The following is a 21,516-nucleotide window of genomic DNA, read 5'->3' on the forward strand; positions in this document are numbered from 1 at the left end:
GAAAAAAATGTGTATCTACTTACTGTAAATTTGCTAACATCCTCAAGTTCCCCAAATCTCATATAAGAGATGTCTGCTTTCTTTTTTCCAACATCTACATCTCCTGCGTAGATTTGTTTTATGCCTGCACCTTTAATTAAAGGTACACACTCATCACATGGGCACTTTGTGACAAAGATCATACTTCTTTCTTCTGGTTTTATTTCTTGACACCTACAAAAAATTTGTAAGTATTAGGAAGGTAGCTTCCACAATGATAGTTATATTTTAGAGAAATCTTTAAATACTAAAACTGAGCTGCTTTTAAAACAAATTTACAGCATTATAAACAACAATAAACTTTATTCTTGCCAAATTAGTGAACATACAAAATATATAAACTCAAAATGTTAATATACAATCTGAACATGACAATTATTATAATTAAAATTCATTTATTATTCTAAGCAACTGGTAAGATGTTCAGTATTAGATTACAAATAAAAACAGAAAAAGACACTGAAAGAGAGAGGGAGGAAGGGAGGGAGAGCAAGAACAATGGATAAATAAGAACTTTGTAATACCAGAATGAGGGGCTAGAAACTCTCCTCTTTGAGAGTTTACCATGAGAGATTAGACATTAGCTCATCATGGTAGCCAAAGGATCTAACCCTTATCTAGTATCGACTGGTTATTTAATAAATGCTTATTAATTTGATAAATTAATATTAAAATTCTGCTTTGAGTTATAGTTCCTTTATTCCCTCTCTGAGAAAGGATACTTTATTTTAACAAGCGTTTGGCTTTGACAGATTCATACCTCCGCATAAAGTAAGCAAGTAAACCCGTAATGAAGAGCACAAGGAAAACAACAGAGCAACTGTTTGTTGAGGGAGTTTAGGACCAAGAAATGCCCTCATCTGAAGCTAAGGGGATTACACTTCCTGGTTCTGTGGTTTCCGCTGCTCTCAGTCAGCTGTCCTACACAACCATCCGCCCTCCATATTCACCTCCCCAGTTCAGACTCATTCTGCTTGCCTAGACTAGGGCAACAGAATGTTATGCATCTGGTCTATTTAAATAATATACCTGCAACCTAAGTGGTAGGGTGGCTCTGTCAACGCCCTTCCAACTCCCCACTTTTAAATTCAAAGTCCTCCCTTGTCCAGCCCCAACCTACTCCCACATGCTCCAGAGTCCAGCCCAACTGGAACACTCATGTTCCCAAACACACAAGCATCTTCCTACTTCTAGACCATTGCTATGCCTGAAGCAAGGATGGCTTCCCTTCAGGTAAGCCTCTCCAATTGCCACAATCCTACCAGACATTCAGAACCCAGCTCAAATGTCAGCTCCTCCTTAAAGCTTTCCCCTTTCACTTCCCCTCCATCTGCAGCAGTCCATGAATTTCCACAGGACTGTGTGTTGGCATTTCCCAGAGAACCGATCACCTTGGCTCAAAAGCACTTTTCTATCCTCCTGCCGCATTATAAGCTCCTCAAAGACCAAAGCCATGTCTCGCTCAGTTTTGAACCCCCTAAGATCACTCCCTCAGTGGTAATGACTGAGAAATGTTTGTGGAAATGATCTAAATGAACACCAGAAGGAGGTGATGCCAGTTATAATCTCTCACCGAAACTATGTTAAAGCAATTTGGTTCATGATAAAATCTATATGTTCCTAAGTATATGCGTTCTAGGTTTAGAAAACAAAGGACATCTTACAACTGAGAAAGTGGAAGACCCTAAGGACAAACACCAAGCAGTTTTATATTGGAGAGAGAAGGAAGACCAAAAACAAACAAACAAACAAAAAAAAGGCTCGCTCAGCAAATTTGTTTGTTTTTTTTTTTAAATATATGAAATTTATTGTCAAATTGGTTTCCATACAACACCCAGTGCTCATCCCAACAGGTGCCCTCCTCAATACCCATCACCCACCCTACCCTCCCTCCCACCCCCCATCAACCCTCAGTTTATTCTCAGTTTTTAAGAGTCTCTTATGCTTTGGCTCTCTCCCACTCTAACCTCTTTTTTTTTTTTTCCTTCCCCTCCCCCATGGGTTTCTGTTATGTTTCTCAGGATCCACATGAGAGTGAAACCATATGGTATCTGTCTTTCTCTGTATGGCTTATTTCACTTAGCATCACACTCTCCAGTTCCATCCACGTTGCTACAAAGGGCCATATTTCATTCTTTCTCATTGCCACGTAGTACTCCATTGTGTATATAAACCACAATTTCTTTATCCATTCATCAGTTGATGGACATTTAGGCTCTTTCCATAATTTGGCTATTGTTGAGAGTGCTGCTATAAACATTGGGGTACAAGTGCCCCTATGCCTCAGTACTCCTGTATCCCTTGGGTAAATTCCTAGCAGTGCTAGTGCTGGGTCATAGGGTAGGTCTACTTTTAATTTTTTGAGGAACCTCCACACTGTTTTCCAGAGTGGCTGCACCAGTTTGCATTCCCACCAACAGTGCAAGAGGGTTCCAGTTTCTCCACATCCTCTCCAGCATCTACAGTCTCCTGATTTGTTCATTTTGGCCACTCTGACTCACTCAGCAAATTTGAAGGTGTGGAAGATCTCTGGCAATGGCCTCAGGTCAGACAGCCCAGACCAAGTATATCTGAAGTTACACTTCTGAGAAGAAGATTTCTTAGAATTAAAAAAAGAAAAGAAAAAGAAAGAAATTATAGCTAAAAGAAACTAATTTCAACTAACCCTTGCTACATTTTAAAGAAAAGACATGCAAACAAATTTCATACCTAAATGTCAAGGCATTCTGTTCCGCATGTACAATGTATCTGAATTTCCTTATTTCTCTGTCTTTCTGTTTATCATCCATGTGTGGGAAATCAGCATACTCGGACCCAACAGGAAAAGCATTATAACCGCATCCTATGAAGTACATGGCACCGGTTCCATCCCAACTCCTCTGTGAGAGCAAGCAAACCAACAAAGCTGAGCTGTCAACATAAAAGGGCATCTGGCAGTGTATTTTAAAGCCTGGCATCACACTTTATATAACCAATTCCATTTTCTGTCACCAAAAAAAACCACAAAAAACAAAAACAAAAAAAAACATACGATCCTACACCCTCCTGCTGCAACATGGTTTTATCAAAGCTAAATTTTAAGAAGTCTGATCATTTCTAACGTATAATCTCAAGGCAGTCCTTGGTGTTAGCTATTAAACACCAGCTTGTTTAATTCACAAGCTGTTTGACTCGATTCAGACATCTTTCCCCAAATAAATTATAAGATCCTGGAAAACAGAAACCATGCTTTATGCCTCTTTTTTATGCCTTAAAGTACACCTTTTAGAGTGCTCCACACATAACAGGTACTCCATAAGTAATTGTTAATTTTATATATGCTCTGTGCTGTTCTACTGGTTAGCAAACCAGAAATGCTGAAAATATTTTGAACAATTTCAACTATTAGACTAAAAATATGCTGTAGTGATATTGCTGGAAAATAAAAACGCACTTTCATTTAACTTCATATTTATTGTGTATTTATTTATATTGTGTATATATATTACAAAATAATATATATACAAAATAATACATATTTAATGAATCTTTTTACTTAAGTGGCTTTTTTAATTTCTCATGGTCAATGGCATATTAGGTATAACATGAATGCTTTATCAGTTACTAGAGTGAAATATTTTATACAGCATAAGTGTTTATAATAATTTAGAATATACTATAAACCACTAAATTTCAATATATTATAACTACTCATGTGATAATATCAACATACTCATTACTATGGCAGCTTGATAAAAATCATTGTTATGATGAGCCAATAAACACAAATAAAATGTTATCTCAATAATAATAATAAATTATTCTTGAGCATTTACTAAATGTCAAACATCATGCCAAGTTTTTCGTGTATTATTTCATTTAATCAATCCTCACAACAATCTAGGCAGTAGTACTATTACTTTTCCCATTTTACAGATAAGGAAACTGAGGCCCAGAGAGATTAAACTTGTCTGGGGTTATAAATGCTAGTGACATAGACAGAATTCAAGCCCAGGTTGCTGGACCCCAAACCCATGTCTTTCCACTTTACCAGGCTACCTACCATAGATAACTTGACTGGAAACTTAAATTCTCTACAAAGCACCTGAGAACGACATGTTAAGCCAAAAGGCTGCTGGGCATTCATATCAACACAAATGAGAGTTCCAGCCATAGGCCAGGCACTGTGCTGGGAATACAGTGGCAAACAAGACAGGGTCTTCCTGCCCTCATAAACTGGAGATAAGAACCTGTGCACATAATTTCAACTGTGATGAGCATCATAAATTAGGTGCACAGAATGCTATGGGAGTTTGTGGCAGAGGAACCTATTCTATTAGGTGGTTAATAGGTGGGGCGAGTTAGGTAGAGTCAAGACATCTTTTGAAGGTGGAATTTATAGCACTTGGTGATTGATTATATATGTGTAGTAACAGGGAATGGTAATGGTGACCACTGATGAAGGAATAGGTTGGCAGGGAAGATACTGGATTATTGGCTAGGTTGAACGTGAGGGCCTTATGATACATCCAGGGAAATAGTCAAATTAGTTGCCATGAAGTCTACTGAAGAAGAATCTAGGCTCCCTACTCACCTTTCAGCTAGCCTTATAGTTACTAAGTATCTCTTGATCTCACGTCTTTCCAACCCAACCCCACAACTCTGAGGCTTCATCATCTCCTTTTTCTTAACTCCCTATTTGCTGTCCAGCCCCACTTCATTCTCCTTATGATGTAAATCTGATCAAATTATTTTCCCACTTAAAATATTCTTGGATTGCACTGTCCAATACAGTAGCCATTAGCCACATGTGGTTGGTCTGAATTCAGAAGCACTATTAAGTGTAAAATACACACAGGACTGTGAAGACTTAATACTCTCCCAGATGCAGAATATTTTATTAATAGCTTTTATGCCAATTACAGGTTGAAATAATATCTGGAAATATGATTAAATAAAATATATTCTTGGGGCGCCTGGATGGCTCAGTTGGTTAAGCGTCCGACTTCGGCTCAGGTCATGATCTCACAGTTTGTGGGTTCAAGCCCCGCATCGGGCTCCGTGCTGACAGCTCAGCTCAGAGCCTGGAGCCTGCTTCCAATTCTGTGTCTCCCTCTCTCTCTGCCCCTCCCCTGCTCATACTCTGTCTCTCTCTGTCTCAAAAATAAATAAAACATTAAAAATATATATATATATATATTCTTAAAATTAATTCACCTGTTTCTTTCTTTTTTTTTTTAATGTGGCTCCCTGAAAATTTAAAATTATGTGTAACTTGCTTTTTATTTCTACTGGTTAGCACTAGAGTATCCCACTGTAGAAAGGATAAACTCTCTGCATGGTATGCAAAGTGCTTCGTGGTCCGGTCTAATTTTTTGCTACACTAACATACAGATAGTATGCACAATACTCCACTATGCACACTACAGCACACACTACACACCAAATCACTTAAATTTTCTCAAATTCTGTCTTGTACCCTCTACCTTTGCCTCTTATTTTCCCAGTCACGCTAATTTGCTCTGCCTGATGCCTTCCTACGCATTCTTCGAGACTAATAAATAGCACCCTACCTCCTCTAAGAATATTTTACTCATTTCTCCAAGCAGTGTAGAGATTTCTGCTTCCTGCCCTCCCAGTGTCACGTTATAATTACATTTATATACCAGCCCCTTTTTCGTTCCCCCGTCTCCATTAATAGACTATTTAAGGCCACCAAGGGCAGGAAACGTGGTCCTTACCTCCCCACTGTTCATTGTGGCACAGTGCCTACCCTGTGGAAAATGTTTAATAAATGTTTGCTAAATCAATTAATCTACCTAGACAATTGTTGGGGGAATGATCAAATATTTATCGAATTTAACAAATGCACCAAAATGAAATATTAACCCCAATGGATCAATAAAATATAATGCACTTAAGATTGAACTAGGTTTAAACAAAATCAAGGTTAAATGTTTAAAGAACTATTTTCATACTTACAGATTTTCCTTCTGCCCAAATGACTGCTCCAACTCCAGTTTTATGATCCTCTGAAAGATAAATGTCATTTAACACAGCAAAAATCAGTGATTTGTTAGTTTCAGAAATACAAGTTTCTAAAAACAGTACATAGTATTGAAACATAATTCACAATGTAGCAGCAATCCTTGATATCTTCACTAACTATAGAAATAAATACCTTTTTATTACTAAATAAATTTGTGTAGTAAAAGTTTACCACTAAAGTAAATACTTTCAGGCATGGAATATGGGAACCAGGTACTAAATAACCATACAGTGTCATTACCAACCCAATCACACAGGATCTATATGCTGAGCTCATTACAATGGCAGTGCCCACAGTCAGATCACTGCAAAGCTGTAACCAGAACTGAGGGTAATTTTATAGATTCTCCACCAACAAATCAGTCTCTAAAAGACTATTTCTAACAGATGATGAAATTGACTTAAAAAGAAGTTTCTGAACTAATGAATTTAATGTAACAATAATTCACAACAATCAAATCTGTCTTCTAGCATTTTTTACACTCTAATCATGGAAAATACATTTTATGGAAATATTGTTGCTAAGAAATAAAGCTCAAACTTATAATACAAACAAAAGCAGGTTTTTATGGGATTTCATATCTATATGAAAGTCCTTTTCCTGACTTTCAGAGTTTATCTCAATGGGAAAAGAATGCCAACTTAGTGAATGATGCTCATTTCTAAATCAAGTGGCAGAAGTTATAAACATAAGGTTACAATTTCCCTGCAGAACCAAAACCTCTACAACAAATAAAGCTGTAGTTTTTAAAACCATGAATCTGAAACAGAAAGTTTTATAAAACCAAAATAGAAATGCTGCATATCAAAGATTTACTTTTTCCTTTTACTAATACAAAGATAAGTTTCAAATTTCTAAAGACAATTATAGAGTAATTATGAAAACCACAGTATTTATCAAAATTTTAATAAGGGACTGATGTGGTTAAGCAGGTACATTTACACAGAAACAGTAACAATCTGGGAACTTACTCTAGGGCATTTTCATATTGGTAAGGATTAAATGAAACTGTAGTTTCACTCCACAATTTCCTAAAAGTTAATCCCTCCAATGATAACGTCATTCCATCTAGGTATTAAAAACTAGTTTACCTTACAAATAAGTTAATTTTTAAAACTTACGATACTCTAATAAAATTCCCCATCTTCAGTTCAAGCAAGCTCAAGTTTTCACAATTATATCACAAAGCATTTGTGTAATTTATTTTAAGCACTTTTTACCCATTATCTCATTTTGCCCGTAAAGGTAAAGCAGATAAAATTTCCTTTTCTAGATGAGAAAACAGGCAAAGTAATCAAGTGACTAAAATTTAGCCCACTAAATGAAATCTACCCCTCCCTTTGACATTAAGAATTTCGTAACAAAGATTTCCCTTTATTGAACGCCCAAGTGGGACAATGCTGAAAAGTTCCTGTATTCATGAAATTTATAGTCTGAAGTGGGAGACAGACAGGAAGCACCCATGTGCTGTGCTTGTGCTAGAATGGAAATGAACCCCATGCTGAGGAATGGAGGGTATGGGAAGGCTTATTCTAAATTTTTTTTTTTCAACGTTTATTTATTTTTGGGACAGAGAGAGACAGAGCATGAACGGGGGAGGGGCAGAGAGAGAGGGAGACACAGAATCGGAAACAGGCTCCAGGCTCTGAGCCATCAGCCCAGAGCCCACGCGGGGCTCGAACTCACAGGACCGCGAGATCGTGACCTGGCTGAAGTTGGACGCTTAACCGACTGAGCCACCCAGGCACCCCGGGAAGGCTTATTCTAGAGTGGAGATTCATGTAAGAGATTTTGCTGTAAACAAAACTTTGTTCCTTCCAAGACGTGCAGAGTATAACATAAGGGTGGAAAAGAATATAATTATGGCTTTATGCTCATTTCTAAGGCAGGTGGCAGAAGTTATAAATGTAAACCAAAACCTTTAAGTAAAACTATCCTTAATACATGTACAAACCTGAAACAAAAAATGAGAGACTGAAATAGAAATTCTTCATATGAAGAGTCTATTTTTCTTACCATCAACACTAAGTATTTTTCATGTTATGTTTTTTTGAAGTCTCAGGAGCCACTTTTTCTGTTTCAGTCTGGGGACAGATTAAACCTTGTCAGGAGGGGAAAAATGTAATTTTCCCTCAGTATGTGGCTCTACTGCCTTTCTAAGTTTAGTTAAACCAACAGAATATTCTTTTCTATGTCTCTTAAAATCAGAATAAAATTGTATCCATGTTAGATGGAGTAGATTTCACACATCCAAGGTCGGATGACAGATGAGGTAATTTCTCAAGAATCTTTTCATGTCTGCAATTTGTACAGACATTGCTCCCCATAATCTGCTCATTCACAGGTTTTCTTTCTCTGTATACCTTTGAAGGAAAAGGCCAACTTATTATATTCACTGAGCCAAATTTCTGAGACTCCAATCACCAAAAGTCAGAGAACTCTTCAGCCCACGATTCTGGAACACAGGTGTGGTTATTTTAGCTCCAGATTCTGTGGTCATGTCAGCATTTGCCCAAGTGTGGTCCACAGCCACTTCATCAGAATCACTGCATGTTTGTTAAAAGGAAGACTCCTGGCTCCCAGGGAAATCCCCTGAAGTGACCTCTCCAAAGACTTCAGCCAGGGCTCAGGAACCCACATTTTTCATGAGCATCCCCTCTGATTCATAGGCAGAGAACCAAGTTGAGAACCAACCACCAAGTTATGATCTGAAACAGTTAACTTTCATGGCTTCTCCAACCTACTTTCATCATCAATGTTGTGGTTCAGGAGGAAGGCATAATCCTCAGCTTTGAAAAACACTTAGTCTAAGGGAAAATGGGACCCCCAAAAAAGATTTAAAAATCACACTTAAATCAGGTAGACAAGATGCAATGCCCTCCTCTTTTTTCCCCTCTCTAGAGTCTAAATGAATTTTGTCACGTTTTTGCTACCTCATAGCTTCCTTTAATGACACTTCTGTGGATCCTATTTATTCATCATTTAAAATACAATTATTAAGCACCAGCTTCTCAATTACTTTTAGAAGTCTGTTGTTAGAGGTTCTGGAATTCATTTCACTCATATTTTTAAATAAAATGGTTTAATGAAATGGTGTCTTCACCTATGGAGTGAAATAAAATCAAAGTAAACTGAACAGTGTGAAATTAAAAGCCTGAGTTGTTAGGACACTCCATCAGGGGCTATCTACCTTGCCGGACTGCCCTCAGTGTTAAATAAGATACGTATATAAATTGCCCGGCTCTGTGCCTGACACATTCTAGGTGCTTAATAAATTGTTACTGTTATATAGGTCCAGTATTTCTCATCTGAAGTCCCTTTTATCAAGGTTTGTTTTTTTCTTTTTTTACAGCTTGATGTACTTATTTCATGGTCACACCTAACCAAATATTTAGTGCAAATATTCATACATTCTACTCCACATGTATGTGTTTGATTATAATGCACTGTGCCACACCCCCTGGAATGCTGTGTCATATACAATACATGTACCATATTACTTTCTAAAATCTGAAAAATTCTGAACTCCTTTTCATCTGGCTCCAAGAATTTTGGATAAGGGATTGTGGACCATTTAACTTTGGATATAAAAAGATTTCCTTTATCCACTCAGCACATCATGCTGAGCATTAGTGCTAAGGAAAAACTGTCCCTTCCCTGGGAGAGCAGAGAGTGGAGTGGAGTGCATGACAGAGAGTTGCATCCTATTCAAGATTTGGGTTCCAGGCAAAAAAGCCATCCACAATAAAAAAAAATTAACCTGTAAAAATCTTTTAAGTTACCCATCAAGAGCAGAAGCACAACTTCATGTACAAAACTCCGCACAGAAATAGTAGATACATTTATAGAGTATCTTATAAACAACATAGATGCAAATTTCTATCTATGCATTACTGCACCTTTACACACTGGAATCCTACATGGCACGATGAGATGTTCTCCTATGAGAAGAGGTACTGAAATCAACTAAAAGAACAGCAGATTCCGATCTCCCAGCTTACGCTCACCCTGGAATCAACTGAATTCTAATTAGTAAAGGAGAATTAATTAGTGAATTATAGCTGTAACAGCTGTTCCCATTTACGTTTCTGCCCTTCCAGTATGGTTTAGAGAAAAATTATTTACAAGGCTGTTTTTGGCAAAGAGACTAATGTGCAGCCCACAATACAACATAAATACATTAAATCAGTCTTTTACATAATTGTTTGGAGTCATATAGCTTGTGCCTGTAGTAGAACCACATTCTTTAATAAGAGTTGAGTGAATGCTGCTGAATGGCAGAATCCCTTGCAGAACTTTAAAAATTCATAAGCCTAGGCCACACCCTTAGGAAGCTCTGTTCAGTAGGTCTGGGTTGGAATTTGAGCATTTGGACTTTTAATAAAATATTAATTGTGATTCTGAAATGCGGTCATTGAAGATCTCCATTCTACTGAAAGTACTTTGACTGTGGTCTTTGTTTAGAATATACTGCAGACCAGTGGTATTTGTATGGACCTTTTCTTAAGATTTTCTTTCTTCTTCTTTCTTGGGATAAGCTAAAAAAAATCCTCCATTCACCAAATCTTACTCTACTGCTCCTCCTGCCTGTATTTTTCCTCCTTATTTCAAAGTCACATTTAAAAAAGTGATCAAGATTCTACTTTGAAAAATCTTACATTTAGTAAGATGTGAAAACATTGTTCTATAATTAGAAATACAGATGCCATCTTTTATCACAATAAAGAAAATTCCCAATAGTTTCCTTTTTCACATATACACTCATGCACAACTTAATAAAGTTAAAAATGTTTGATTTCTCAACTTGCTGATGGAAGACATACCAGCAATGGGAAGAATTTGTCATTATTCCTTTACTTTAATTCTGTTATTTTGAATTCATTTTTTATTATAAAGATTTTCAAAGTTTTTATTAAATACCGAATACACTGGGGCGCCTGGGTGGCTCAGTCGGTTAAACGTCCGACTTCAGCTCAGGTCATGATCTCGCGGTTTGTGAGTTCGAGCCCCATGTCGGACCCTATGCTGACAGCTCAGAGCCTGGAGCCTGCTTCAGATTCTGTGTTTCCCCCTCTCTCTGCCCCTCCCACGCTCATGCTCTGTCTCTCTCTCAATAATAAATAAACATTAAAAACATTTAAAAAAAATACCAAATACATACAAAATACTGAAGAGTTAATTAAAAACGAATGATTTTTGGTTCTCTTTCTCTTTTTGTCCCGTCTCTAGTGGAGAGCTCAATGAACAATGAGAACACAAAAGCAGGAAGAAGAAGGTCCTACATAATCAGGCCCTGATTTATAAATGTAGCACTGAATATAAGGCCGCAAGGAATCCTAAAACTGCTCTGAGTTGTCTACTCAAGGGTCTCGTTAACTTCTACACATATGACCAGCAAAACTTCAGTACTAAGAAAGAGTAAATGAACCCTACCATGGATGACATGAATACCATTTTACTTCTGAGACAAATACAACCCAATCAATCAGCCCCAATTTATGCACTAAGCATGTAACTCACCAGTTCGATATGCCAATAACCTGGCCTGAACCATGCAGTGCCTTGCAATTTCTTGTGGCAAACTTTGATTGTGAATTTCATTAATCTGTTCGGTATTACCACAATAAAATCCGTAGTGCTTAAAGTTGGGCACACTGGAAGCTACTGTGGCCAAAAGGAGGATAAGGTCTTTCATGTTTTGCCTTAGATTGCTAAAGTATGGATTTTCACAGAGGTTCTCCAAACCTATAGTCATCAGTATTTGCTTATGCATGTCTTCATTTGGAACCAAAAATAACATTTCAAATTCTTTTATTCTTTCTTGTTTACATTCAGAATAAAAGTCAACGTTAGCATCCGGCAGTGTTTTTGCAATTTTTTGAATAAAGTCACATTTGTAAGAGGTCTCCTCTACAAACTGCACCATATAACACACCAAAGGCTGAAGTAAGACACACACGTGGGCCCGACTGTTTGACTTCAATCTTTCCACTGCTTTGGCATCTAACTTCGCATCTTCAGAACTAGAAGCCTCAGTAAGCAAACTTATTTCTGGATCAGCAGGCCAGTATGAAATTCGGTTAACTCCAGCTGAAATACAAAATATGAAACGTAGTTATCAGACACATGCTGAAGTTAAGGGTTTTCATGATAAATCCACCATATCACTGTGGTAGATCCAGAGGTCCCAATATAATAAATGTCCATTATGAAGTCAATTTTAATATAGGCAGAAGGTTGGCAAACTATAGCCCATCGGCTAAATCTGTCCCATTGCCTGTTTTTGTACAGCTGGCAGGTTTAAGAATGGATTTTATAGTTTTAAATAATTGCAGAAGGTCAAAAGAATAGTATTTTATGACACATGAAAATTTTATGAAACTAAAATTCGGTGTCTATAAATAAAGTTTTATTTGAAAACAGACTCACCCATTCATTGACATAGTCTCTAGCTGCTTTTGCACAACAATGGAGTAGCTGAGTTGAATATCTGTACAGACACCATATGGCCTGCAAAGCCTAAAATATTTACTATCTAGCCCTTCACAGGAAAAGATGGGTGATCCTTAACAAAGCTCATGGAAGATACTTGTGGAATCACTGGCTTTGCCAAAGTGTGGTCCCAAAGCCCAGTGCCAGGACTAAATACCAGAGTCCTACAAGTAATCAAGTGGCTGCTTTTAGAAATATCAGAGCCAACAACTGATACTGTCCAAAGTTTGTATTTGAAATAAATAATTCATCCATATGTGAAAAATGTACCTATGCTCTGAATTCTTCCTCTGGGAAGCTACTCTAAAAAGTTATTCTAAACAGAAACAGAAAAAATTCATGCATGCATATATTTAGTGCAGCACTGTTTAAAACAGTAAAAATATAGAAAAAATCTAAATGGCTAAAATAATGTGAGGCCAACAGTGTGTGCGCGTGTGTGTGTTGGGGGGGATGGGGAAACAATATTAATTTTTTTAAGTACACAAAATTAAAAACAAAACAATAAACTAGAATTTTCAATGTGACAGTAGGTTAGTAATCTTTAATATACAGAGATTTTAATTCATTAACAGCACATATGAATTGACAAGAACAATAAGGCCTCGAGAGAGGCAAAATGATATGATCAGACAATTTACAAAATAGAAAACAAAACTAGATTACAAACAGATGAAAAAAATATTTTGCATTTGAGAGGGAACAATGAGATGCCTTATACAGGGTACAGCATTAAGCATTCAAATGTTCATTAATTAATTAGTCGTTTACAAAGAGACCCCTTTGCTAATATCTCCTGCAATTTCAGCTAGGAAAGAGACTTTTTACGATTGTGCCCAGAAGCGAAAAGACAGATGGCCCATAGGGTGTCCTACATTCAAAGTAACAGATGAACTAAAAAATCTTAGTTGAACAAGCGCACTTTCTATCTACTCCCTGCTACTCCTGAGTCTTACTGTGGCTTGGGTTATAAATCAATTCTGAAGGCCTTGGAGCTAATATTAGAGGTTTCCGGTGGCTGCATTTCACCTTTCCCCTGTTGGAGTTATCATAATCCATTTCCTACTCAGTAGTGATAGTCAATCTTTCATCTAAGCATCTGGTTGCTTCTAGTAATCCTGACTTAAGGAGAAGAGAGGATGACTAGTCTTTGGACAAATGTTCATGTACCAGTGGCAAATGCTACAGCAGAGGTTTTCAGATTTGTTGGTTTGTTTCAGACTCTGTTACACTCTTAAAATTAATGAGAACCCCAAAGAGCTTTGTTTATGTAGATTGTACCTACTGATATTTACTGTATCAGAAAATTCAAACAAATTTCAAAAAATATTTATTAATTCATTAAAGGAACAGAGAACCTACTATATATTAATATAAATAACAGTTTAATAAAAACAAAAACAACATGTATTTCCCAAAACAGCAACAAAAACTAGTTGAAAAGAATGGCATTGTTTTAAATGTTTACAAATTTATTATTTAGCTTAACAGAAGATAGCTGGGTTCTCAAATCTGCTCCTGCTTTCAATCTGTTGTCATAGGTTTTCACTGAAGTATATGAAAAGTATCCAGCCTCACAAAGATGTGTAGTTGAAAAAGGAGTATTTTAACAGCCATTTCAGGTAAGTGAATTTTCTTCTTTCATAGTACATAAAAGTTTGACAAGGGATAATTTCTTAAAGGTTAGTTACAATGTGGAATCTGGAATATAACAACAAACTTTTTGTACAATTATGCTAAAGTCCATTGGTTTATTGTGCACTTAGAATGGCACTTTCGCTCATGCATGACTTTGTAGCACCATGCATTGGTCATTTGGAAATACTGGTTTACTGATTTTATAATATTAAAAAAAAAAGTCCTATTCATTAATATTACCATCACTGATATCACATCAGAAGAGTCTTTAAGTGTCAGGAAGCTACATGTTGCTCATGATGGTGGATATGAGTTTTTCAAAATTCTAATTTTCACTTGAAGACTCAACTTTTTTTTAAGTTTTATTTATTTTGAGAGAGTGCATGCACATGAGTGGGGGAGGGACAGAGAGAGAGGGAGAATCCTAAGCAGGGCTCAAACCCATGAACTGTGAGATCATGACTTGAGCCGAAACCAAGAATTGGATGCTTAATCAACTGAGCCACCCAGGTGCCCCTTGAAGACTCAACTTTTATTATTAACAAATACTATCCGTTGTTTTGAGAGAATGCTGCCAAACAGCCAAGTGTAAAGAATTAAAGTTTGTTAGTTCACAGTGTTCAATGAAAAAAAGTGGACAATTCAGTTCATAACATAAGCATAAAGAGTTAGGGGTCCCCAGAAAAAGAAAGAGAAGTCATTTTAGGCCCCTAGCTCTGCTCCTCAATCTATGCCTTACCAGCTCTGGTCTCCCCAGCACACTTCTTGCAGAACTTCCTAGGAAGTGTCAAAAGTGCAAAGAAATGCAAAAGGATTTAAGGGGTGCCTGGGTGGCTCAGTTGATTAAGAGATTAAGCCTCTGACTCGAGCTCAGGTCATGATCTCACGGTTTGTGAGTTCAAGCCCCATGTGGTGCTCTGTGTTGACAGCTCAGAGTATGGAGCCTGCTTGGGATTCTGTGTCTCCCTCTCTCTCTGCCTCTCCCCCACTCGCACTCTGTCTCGCTCTCTCTCTTTCTCAAAAATCAACAAACATTAAACAATTTTTTAAAAAATGCAAACGATTTTAAGGGAACAAAGGGAATGCAAAAACTAACAATCTCTACCAAAATAGCCTAATCATTTCAATCACAATAATTCAGTGGTAAAAACTCACAGTGCTGTTTCAAAAGTAAACAAGGCCCTGCACTCCCTAACAGAGATAAGAAGCCCAAGACCCCATCCAGCTGATACCAGCTCTCAGTGCTTGCCCATAGCCCCTTATTTGCTGCAAATAGTTTCCTTTGTGTGACAACTCCACCAAGGATCTGCCTCATAAACTCCAGTTAGTTTGGATACAATAACTCAAACAGCTGCACCCAGTAAGTGGTTTTCCTTCAGGCAACCTTCATACTCAGGTTTGTAGGGCAAGTGCTTTAGGCCCACCTCCTATTTTTTTCACACCGAATATTAAAAAGATGTGTACTCAAGGGTTGGGATTTAATAAAATTAATAATTTTTACTGCTTCATCACAGACATTCTTACATGAAACTCTCTTTTTTTTTAAAGTTTATTTATTTACTTATTTGAAGAGAGAGAGAGAGAGAGAGAGAGAGAGAAAGAGAGAGAGAATGAACAAGCAGGGAAGGGGCAGAGAGAGAATCCCAAGCAGGCTCCATGCTGTCAGCACAGAGACTGATGCAGGGCTTGATCTTACCAACTGTGAGATCATGACCCGAGCCGAAATTCATTCAGACACTTTACCAATTTGAGTCATTAAGGCACCGCATGAAACCCTCTTTTTTAACTCCAAGTTCGTGGCCTTGAAGAGTACAAGGACTACTATCAGCTTGATTCATACTATGGCAACAGTAGTTTTACTCATCATTGTTTTGGTACTATTAGTATAAATGTAGTATCATTATGAAAACAATTTTATCTTGTGGACCATCAAGAATCCAAAAACCACATTTTGAGAACCACCATGCTTTAGAAACGTTTCCTTTAACTGACTTAATAGTATTTGTAATTAAAATAACTTCATTATAGCATGGGGCTAACCCATGACCCTTCCCAAGATAAAATATATAAGCCTAGGATAACTGCAATTTTATTTATATATGGGCTTAGTACTAACATGAAAGCATTTCCATGGTAGGTCCTTCCTGATTTTCCACACTTCATTTGTTTTGCCAGGTTCAAACGTCTTAAATCAAAGACATGAAGCAGTGGTGAGTTACTTGCACTCCCCTATCTTTCTAATTTTTTCCTTCTAATTCTGGTTCTCTAACAGCTCTGAGGCTATTAAGAGTGCTTCCAGCATAGTCAGCTTAGCAAAAAACACAACTATGTTTTATTCATTTTTCTCCCTTGACTCTAGGAGAGATCAGTCAACACATGTTTTGCTCTTTTCACATTCTTTTCTTTCTATATCAATGCCACCATCTCCACCTAATTTATACCACGTTTACACCCAGCCTAATGAGCTCTCAACCTCCTATCTTTCCGTGTTTCAATTCAGTAATAAAAAATTCAAAAGTAATAATAGAAATTTTAATCATGTTACATCCTGCTCAAGAAGGTTCAGTGGCTCCATATTATTAATAATAGGGTTTATAGGTCAATTAACACAAGTGACCTAAGTAAAATGAATATCCAATCTGCACAATCAATTGGTAAAAAAAAAAAAAAAGAAAACGGAAAAGCTGTCCCCACCACTCTCATACCTATCTCTCTATTCATAACAGCAGGGAAAAGACTATAGAACCCAGTGGTATCTGTGCTCTACCTGCTGGAATACTTGCTGCAGGCCAGTAGGCTCTAGCCATGTGACCATTTCTTCCGGAAGTGCTTCCACCTGTAGCTCAAGGGCACTGCCTTTACTATGGATCTGGTCTTTAGTCTTAAGACTTTCATGTAAATAAAAATAGCTCTCCCTCAAAACAAGTGTAGGAACTCTGTTCTATAAGACAAAGCCCAAAGGCCATACAGTTTTTCAAAGTTCTCCACTAAAGTCCCAACCTATCATTTTAAACCATCTGCCACTATTCTTACCAATAATAATTCTCCATTTCAAACCACTGACTCCCAAAACCTTGCTTCTCACAAACTGATGACCTCACATGTGTTGTCCCCCTCACCAGGAATGTGTTCTTCCTCCTCTACATCTGACCCATCAAGATCCAGCTTAAGCCCCAGCCTTTCATCACATGCCAACCTGCATGGGTCACTATTTTGCTTCTGAGTTCAGGTATTACTTAACAGCCTCTATCACTCATTTGGTATTTGATGTGTTACATTAAATTGTAACACAAATAACCCAAACAGCAACTTGAAGAAGAGGATTAATAACTATGTAAGCCCTTTTATTTCTCCCCAGAAGTTCTCCAAACCCATCTTTTTGGGTTTTTAAGGAGGCCTCATTACAGAGGCACAACTGATTAAATTATTGACACTGGTAACTGAACTCAAACTCCAGTCCCTCTTTCCTTCCGAAGAGGTCTGAGGAGTGAGGCTGAGATTTCCAACGCTCTAGTCACCTGGTTAGCTCCCCTGGCAACCAGGCCCCCATCCGTGGAGTTTCCCAAAAGCCACTTCTCTAACAAAGTCAGGTGTGTCTGAAGGGGGCTTGTCAGGAATAACAAGACACCTGTATCACTCTCATTACTCCAGAAATTCCAAGGCTTTTAGTCGCTCTGTGCCAGGAATGGGATGAAAACCAAATATATAATTCATATTCTCAGTTAAAATATCTCAGTTAAAATATGTAAAAGATATAATATTTTTTAAATGGGAGAATGCTCTGCATACTTACCTGGCTACAAAATAGAATCATAAGGGGCACCTGGGTGGCTCAGTTGGTTATTTTGGCTCAGGTCATGATCTCATGGTTCATGGGATTGAGGCATGCGTCGAGCTCCATGCTGAGCACAGAGCCTGCTTAGGATTCTCTTTCTTCCTCTCTCAGTCCCTCCCCTGCTTGTGTGCATGCACTCTCGCGCTCTCTCTCTCTCTCTCTCTCAAAGTAAATAAATAAACTTAAAAAAAATAGAATCATAAGCATAAAGAGCTTTAGTGAGCTTCTCTCTCTGTGCTTCTCCTTCTGAAATACAGAACAATCATTGGGAGACAGCCGCTCAGCCAAGAACTACAGAGCCCACAGTGGATGTGAACAGAAAGGCCAGCGTTTTTGGGGGGCAGGCATGCCTTCTCTATGCTCTGTCTCAGTCGGCCTCTGGATGCAGAGGACTCAAGGCTCTAGAAGACAACAGTAGCAATGTGACAGAAGATGCCAACACCCGTGAATCAGCCACACGGAGAAAAGCTGCCTGTTGTTCAGCAGCACCTGCGGTGGACTATTACATGGGTGATAAAGGTCTAGTATATTAAGCCACTGAAATTTTGGTGTTTGTTATAGCAGCTAGCATTAGTTTACTAACACATGAAGAATCATCTAATTAGGTAGTAAGAGGGCAGAGACCAGATTCATGTTTTCTGACACTGTTTACAGTGTACCAACTGTATTCTGATATGTATTTATAGTTCTAAATTATCTCAGTGGTGTGAAAGCAATTTATCTTGATTATTCTTAGATAAATACTATTAATCCCCAACCAAGCCTTATCTACACTTACCATTTACAATCATTTTCAAACAAGCAGAACATGGTTTTCTGGAAAAATAAAGATCACAGTTTTTCAGCCTTGACCCATGTTTTATAAGAGCAATTTTCCCAGCATGTAAATCTTCACTAGAACAATGGAGACCAACAATTTTCGTGTTTTTCACCACCACAAGGCCAGTTCTCTTCACCTACATTAAGATAAAAAATAATGATGTATTAGTTTTAACGTCTGTTAAAAAAGAGACAACAGGCTCCAAATGGAGTCACTTGTGCTAACCCCCTGTCATCAGACTGAGGCTTAATACCTAATTGCAGTTTCATCCTCTCCCAGTAATGCAATAACCGGTCAGACTTGAATTTCCTGGTCAGCTAGTGAGAAAATCCACCTGGTAGACTCCCTCAGTCCCCCAAAGAAAGGTGACCTTGACTGAAACAATCCACTTTTTTTGCTAGTAGCTTCTTTTTCCCACCCCTTCTGCTTGTAGAAGTCTTCCATTTTCACAGCTCTGCAGATTTCCTCTCTACTTACTAGATGGGATGCTGCCCAATTCATGAATCATTGAATAAAGCAAGTAGATCTTTAAATTTACTCAGTTGAGGGGCGCCTGGGTGGCGCAGTCGGTTAAGCGTCCGACTTCAGCCAGGTCACGATCTCGCGGTCCGGGAGTTCGAGCCCCGCGTCAGGCTCTGGGCTGATGGCTAGGAGCCTGGAGCCTGTTTCCGATTCTGTGTCTCCCTCTCTCTCTGCCCCTCCCCCGTTCATGCTCTGTCTCTCTCTGTCCCAAAAATAAATTTAAAAAGTTGAAAAAAAAAATTTAAAAAGAAATAAATAAATAAAAAATTTTTTAAAAAGCTGGTATTCAATGCTTGACAGGAGTTTTTCTTACGTATTCTCCCCTAAGCTAAAATACAAACTATGAATACAGACGAAAAGAAAAAAAACCTTCCCAAGCTTTTGTGGAAGGATTTACTAAAACATTACAAACAACTCGAAATCCAGAACATAGAAATCTTTTGAATTCCACCTTCGTTGGAAATATTTTCCCTGATATAAAAAGCATATTGAAAATAATGTGGTTGGATGGGTGGACCAACCTGTGATATCATTTAAGTTACAATCCAATTCCTTGAGAAATTAAAAGCACCTGTTCTTATCTTACAGCTCTTTGCAAAACCAGAAATGCAGCTCTAAAATCAATTCAAAGTCCACCTACCCTTTTTACCAGTCCCCAAATCTCCTGCATTTATCTCAAAAGCTTGTAAGTAGTTTTGGAGGAACTTACGTTCTTTCCCTGTGTCTTTGACATGTACATGTTTTACCGGGTTTTCCCCAGGAACTCTGATCTAAACCATCCCCACTTCCTAAGACTGAAGAAAAAAAGCGGGGTGGAGGGAGGCTTTTTATCAATACAAACTGCCACAGAAGGTCCCTTGCCCAAAATCTAGTTGACAGCTTTCATAAAATTGCTTGTCAAGGTCAAATACAAATCTTCAATGTCATCTCCCCAAATATTACAGAAAAAGATTCAGCCATCTGAATAGGTAAATTTAACTTATTCAAACTGTTCTTTTATAAGCTAGTGAGTTTTGCATTACCATACCTGTCTCATGGCTACAATCTTAAAATGAAAGCTATATGGTCTCTGTTTGCATTGGTCTATATATTTAAGTACATCTATGTATATGTATTGTAGATGTGTGGTATTTTCTACCTCTGGATAGTATTGACAAAATTAATTTGTAAAAGAGCTCTATTTAACTGGCTTAAAGAAAATTAAACATTTATATCGATTATTCACAAAATTCTCCAAAATATAATCCAAATTAAACCCAAATGCTTTTCAGGTTCATATGATCTGGGAAAACATTCAGTATTAAGGCTTATTTAAGCTTGTTGGTTTCATTAACATAGACATGTCCTTAGAGTTCTCAACACTGAATATAAAGCAGTCATACAACTTCATTCAGCCTCCTTATACTAGTCAAATAATTTCATGTCATCTCTGTTACAAAATCTGTCAGGTAGAAAAATAACTTGGAATGATGAAATTTTCCTAAGCAATCCAAAAATAATTGCTCAAAAGAAGTGAACCAAATAGATGTAAGTGAGATGAAAGTTTTTGGGTAAACTTTTTAAATAGTTTCCCCAAATCTTTTCGGTAACCTGAAACCTTGAAGTTTTGCTAAGTTAAATTAAACGATGGATAGTCATTGAATATCTAGATTATTTCCAAATAACATAAAACACTGGAACATTCATTACTAGACATAGGTTTATCTACTTTTTAGTTTCCTTTTATAGAAGAACTACAGATTTGGGGGTGTGTGTTAGTAAACACGTTTTGTGTCACACTGAAAAATTTACTATGAGAAGGTCTACGTTTTTAGAAATTATGAAAAGTACTTATAAATTTGCCAAGCCACAGAATGTTAATGTAAAAGATAGTTCACAATTGTTTACTTCTTTATTTTTATTAGAAATTAAGGTCTTTAAGGGTTTAAAAATTCTAATATATTTAATTAAAGCTACTAGAAATAATAATAAAAAAATCTCCATGTGCAAAGGAAAGTAGGATGTTTTCAGTAAAAGAAGGCATGAGGAATGGACATGCATTTTTTGTTGAGGGAAAGCAAGTAATTTTGTCCTATAGTGAGACTAGTTATTTCAGAATGGGAAAGAGGAAAGACGGAGAACAAAATCTGAAGGGATACCAAA

At 37.4% G+C, this 21,516-nt stretch overlaps 1 protein-coding gene across 3 annotated transcripts in view; it reads right to left on the reverse strand.

Moving 5' to 3' along the window:
- The window catches only part of CDADC1 (cytidine and dCMP deaminase domain containing 1), a 47,413-nt gene that overhangs the window by 9,513 nt on the left and 16,384 nt on the right, over positions 1-21,516 (reverse strand). For 2 of the 3 annotated variants that reach the window (XR_007152731.1, XM_047861162.1), the window contains exons 4-8: positions 18,811-18,988; positions 11,588-12,157; positions 6,001-6,050; positions 2,749-2,918; positions 24-213 (exon numbers count right to left, since the gene is read on the reverse strand). Coding sequence is in view for 2 of the 3 variants with exons in the window: in XM_047861162.1 (XP_047717118.1) it covers positions 24-213; positions 2,749-2,918; positions 6,001-6,050; positions 11,588-12,157; positions 18,811-18,988 (1,158 nt within the window). In the remaining variant the exon portion in view is untranslated. Of the gene's footprint in view, positions 1-23; positions 214-2,470; positions 2,639-2,748; positions 2,919-6,000; positions 6,051-11,587; positions 12,158-18,810; positions 18,989-21,516 lie in introns of those variants that run through there. The other variant, XM_047861171.1, reaches the window with a different exon arrangement.

This window comes from Prionailurus viverrinus, chromosome A1, assembly GCF_022837055.1.
Source record: "Prionailurus viverrinus isolate Anna chromosome A1, UM_Priviv_1.0, whole genome shotgun sequence".
NCBI lineage: Eukaryota > Metazoa > Chordata > Mammalia > Carnivora > Felidae > Prionailurus > Prionailurus viverrinus.